We start from the raw sequence: 4800 nt of genomic DNA on the forward strand, positions 1-4800 counted from the left end.
TTTTTAATTAATTGAATTTGTTCCCAAAGCTCGCATATATTTCAATTTTGTTAAGTTCTCCTGCTCTGGTTAGTTTTGGCTAAACATCGATAGTTCACCTCTATCGATTAAATCGATTTTAAATGTGCGAAAAAACAAAAAAAATAATTTGATATACATACGTAGATAAACGTATAGGTATGTATAATATACATACATTTCATTTACGGTTATTGATATTATTTTATAATTTTAATGAACTACCAATTTACACGGCACTAAAATGAGATGCTAAACCATTTGTATCAGATTGTGAATACGGCTGATTTGTTTTTACTTGAATTATTTAGTATTTTGGTTTAAAATAAAATCTTATTCATATTTGTATCTTTTAATCTATTTCGTCTCTCGCTGTGTATTTGACCTGCTTTGTAAACTATTCGCTCAGATTGCATTGATGTTGCAGGAATACATAAGAACGTGTCAACAGCTTTTTTCAAGCTCTTAGATGAAAAGGCCCAATATACTAGAGGACATTGGCCTTTACTAGGGATGTGCCGGGTATCCAGTAGATATCCGGAATCCGGCCTATCCGGCCGTTTTTTGGTTATCCGGTTATCCGGCCGGATACTGGCTAATATCCGGCCGGATTCCGGATATCGATTATAGAAGATTCAATTTAGAAATTTAACCCAGATTTTGTATTTTTGTAATCCAATTTAATAGTATCTAATTAGTAATCAAAGTTAACAATTTGTATATTTTTCATTATGAAAAGAAGCTTTTCCGCATTATCGGGCAACAACCTATTTCTATTTTCAACATAAATGTTACCCGATGCACTAAATACTCTTTCCGAGTTCACTGAGGAAGGTGACGCGCAGAGATACTTCATTGCCAGTATAAACAAATTTGGAAATTCTTTGCGGCTATACTTCCACCAAGTTAAGGGATCTTCTTGTCTGGATATAAGAGGTAGCTGCAAATATTTCTCTATTTCTAGTTCATAAATCGCTGCCTTTTTTCTTGTACGTTCGCTGCCTTGTCTACCAATCGTTTGGCTATCCATATCACTAGAAACTCTAGAATCAGCATCAGAGCCGTTGGCGATTTCCTCAAAGCATTGCCAAATATCCTCGTGAGCTCGACCCTCGATGGAAGCTTTCACTATAGTTCGGCATTTTTCATATGATTCAACTGGTTTCTCCATGCTAACTGATTTATAACGAGTTTTGAAACGTGAGTCACAAAACACAGTGGTTCGGATCGCAAATCTAGCTGGACGAAACTATTTAAACAAATACTCGTTGATGGATCTTTACACCACTTCTTACCTAGGGGATTTTTGAGTCGCTGATTACGAATCTGAAGTCACTTATCAAAAATTCAAAATAGCGGATCCAATATGGCGGACGAAAATTAAAAAATCAGTAGATTTCTATGAAACTGTGTATCTGGGGGTTTTCTGGGTCGCTGATTACATACCTAAAGTCATTTACCAAAAATTCAAAATGGCGGATCCAATATGGCGGACGAAAATTTAAAAAAATCGGTAGATTTCTATGTAATTGGGTATCTGGGGATTTTCTGGGTTGCTGATAACGAATCTATACTTTACTTCGGAACGAGCATTTTCGTCAGATATTTCTTTCAATTTACTAATCACATAATCACGGACACCTTGTTGTCTTTTAGAAGTTTCAGCAACACCAAATGTCAAACAACTCACTTCTTAAGATTTTATTTAAATTTCAGAAAAATTTGTATAACAGCGCTTAAAGATTTGCATGCCTGTTGTATAATTTTTTAATTTCAGAAAGCAGAAAATTCGCGAGTGGTTTTATAACGGCCTTCGGCGGCCTTTACTTTTCCTACTCTTTAATTTATCTTTTTAATTAATCAAAACGATGATTTTTATGACCTCTGAATCTATAGCGGAATAAGTGTAATTTTTTGTTTATAAAGTCAATTTGCAATTATGCAAATATTTATGAGTGCAATTAGCAATCTTTTAAGTTAAATTTCAGCTTTTAAAATAGAGTTTTCAAATAGGCGGCGTTGACTTACCTTTTTTTGTTTGTTTTCATATGTTAATGCTTTAATAAATGCAATTTCTATTTGAATGTATTGTCAGGAATGTATTCCAAGTACCATTAAGTATTTTAAAAACAAAAAAATTTTGACTTTCGTCCAGCTAGATCTGCTATCCGGACCACTGTGCAAAATGTTGCAATAGTGAAGCATTGTCGTTGTTGAATGTTTAGTCCTATATTCAAGTAAATTTTTTTATTAATAGTTCTATAAATACTATTGATAAGTGAATCACAATTTCATACCTTTTGTTGATAAGAATCTGTCGTGCAATGATTGTTTCAATTCAGTTTTAAATTTTTGAAGACCACTGTCATTGCATCTCTTTAGCAAAAAAGAATTCAGTGTAGCTACTGCAGGAATTACATAAGCAATGGACTCTTTGTCCAAACTGGCTTGCTTTGTCATTTCTTCAAACGGCGTTAAAACATGTATTGTATTTTCGACCACATTCCACTGATAAGCAGAAAGAGTGGGTATATCATGTTCCGCGATTCTGACGGTGCGAATCTGTTCCGAAAAAATTACAACAATGCCGCAACTATTTATTGGAACATTCACAGCTCTTCATTTCGTCGTGCCGAAATCGCAGACCTACGCGTTCAGAAACGAAAAAGGTCGGTTCTGTATAATTTAAACAATAATTAACGTTAGAAAACAAAACATCTTGATTGTTCAAAAGCAAAGAATTTGATGAAGATTGTTTTTTGTTTGTTTATAAGATGCCATTTTTCACTGCGATAGCATCGCACAGATGTGTGCGTAATTGTGTTTTCGAAGTGGTAAATTCTGTAGCATCAGAAACGGTGCGGAGGTCGAGGTCAGGGTTGTTGCGAATATTATTCCGAAATAAAAGTCCTTTCTGGATAATAAACAAACCGCTTATCCAAATTAAATAAGTTTGGTACCAAATTAAAGAGGACTTCAATATCTTTATAACTGAAATGTCTAAACGAGGAAAGCCACATATTTAAAAATATTTCAATGAAAAATGTTAACCAAGTACCATAGAACAAACCTTGTGTCAGGTGTATGCATTTCTTTAGTATTAAATTATAAAACAAAATATAAATTAAGATCGTTCGTTATTTCTGTTTTAAAGCTATTTCATTCCTCTTTCATATGATACCAAATTTTTGTTTAATTTCGACAGGCGGTTTGTTTATTATCCGGAAAGGACTTTTATTTCGGAATAATATTCGCAACATCCCTGGTCGAGGTGAACTCGAGCCGGCAAAAAAACAATATTGTGAAATTTATTAAGGGCAGCAGTCTACCGGATATCCGATCGGATATCCGAATCCGGCTGTTATTTTTTACAGGATATCCAGAATCCGGTTATCCGGCAAAATCTATATCCGGCACATCCCTAGTCTTTACTATATATTTTTCTATACTATAGCAAGGCACCGTGTGTGTGCAACCTTTTATCAGGGAGTGTCAAAACTAATGTCACTAGTGAATTATTGAATCATGTAAAAACGTACATACCTCATGTTATTAAAGTATCTTAAAATTATTAAGATTTTTGCTGACTTATGAATAATTGCTTAGTTTTACCTTTTTACGCGCCAAATAAATGTAGGTTTGCAGTTTGTAAAAACATCGATGTTAGCAACTCATATAAAAACATCGATGCATCGATGTTTCCGTCGATGTTTCTCCAGTCCTTATAAGCACCGTTGACGTTGACAATGACGGTTACGGTGACAGTGACGCAGTGGACTTAAGTATTTACTTTAACTTTTACGTACTCATTTATATGTACTTACCATGTTTCAAAATATAAGAAAATATTTTCATTTTGGAATTGGTTTTGCAAGTTTTAAATGATAAGATTTAGGTACTTCCTTTATTGTTGTTAATAAACCGAATTTTTTCCTTTTTGTGCCCATTTCAGGACAAGCTCCTTTTTTCACTAATTCTAAACATAAACTTGATGAAAGCGGAAAATCTGATTGACAATTCGGAGTGGATGTTCCTATTAACAGGCGGTATTGGCTTGGATAACCCTCATGTAAATCCAGCCCGTTGGTTGGGCATAAATAGCTGGAACGAAATTTGCCGTTTGTCGGATTTGTCAAACTTCAAGGGATTACGTGAACATGTCATTAGTAATTTAAATGGTTGGAAAATATATTTTGACTCGAAAACACCCCACGACAATACGGCAATTCCTACACCATGGTCCACCAAATTGTCATTGTTTCAAAAGCTATTGTTGCTGAGAGTTTTTCGTTCGGATAAATTAGTGCCGGCAATCATGAAATTTGTTGGTGGTAAGTAATGTGAAAATACCAGGGATCGAAAATAATGGTTATTTCCAAAATTTCTATTCAAAAAGTCAGTCGAAAAGAATTGGTCTTTTTAACGTTTGTATATAGCGATATAGCTTGATAGCCAAGGAATGTTAATCCTATTTGTTTTTTTTTTTTAATTTTTTTTCAAAAAAGTCAGCAATTAACCCATATTTTTTACTGAAATTGTTTCAGTCAAAAGTAAAAGTTAAAATTTTTTTCGGTCTATTATAAAAGTTAAGTCTGCCTTATTTTTTCGGTCGAAATAGCAGTTTACATATTCACAATACAATATGTTTAGAAAAAATGCACATCCTTTTAACTGCGGTTTTCTATCTTCTACAAATATATTGAGTTTCTTTAATTTAAGCTTAAAGTTATTCACCTTTTTAACACCCTTTTATTAGCTTCACCTATATGTTTGTATGTATGT

At 33.6% G+C, this 4800-nt stretch overlaps 1 protein-coding gene across 1 annotated transcript in view; it reads left to right on the plus strand.

Moving 5' to 3' along the window:
* The window catches only part of LOC118740302 (dynein heavy chain 7, axonemal), a gene marked incomplete at its 3' end in the record, with an annotated part of 183209 nt that extends 178860 nt beyond the window's left edge, over nt 1-4349 (plus strand). Inside the window, 1 exon segment of the mRNA XM_036471785.1 lies at nt 3971-4349. Coding sequence (XP_036327678.1) covers nt 3971-4349 — 379 coding nt within the window.
* Nucleotides 4350-4800: the final 451 nt, after the last annotated feature.

Source organism: Rhagoletis pomonella, unplaced genomic scaffold (assembly GCF_013731165.1).
Source record: "Rhagoletis pomonella isolate Grant_MI unplaced genomic scaffold, Rhpom_1.0 Rhpom_scaffold_00006, whole genome shotgun sequence".
Lineage (NCBI taxonomy): Eukaryota > Metazoa > Arthropoda > Insecta > Diptera > Tephritidae > Rhagoletis > Rhagoletis pomonella.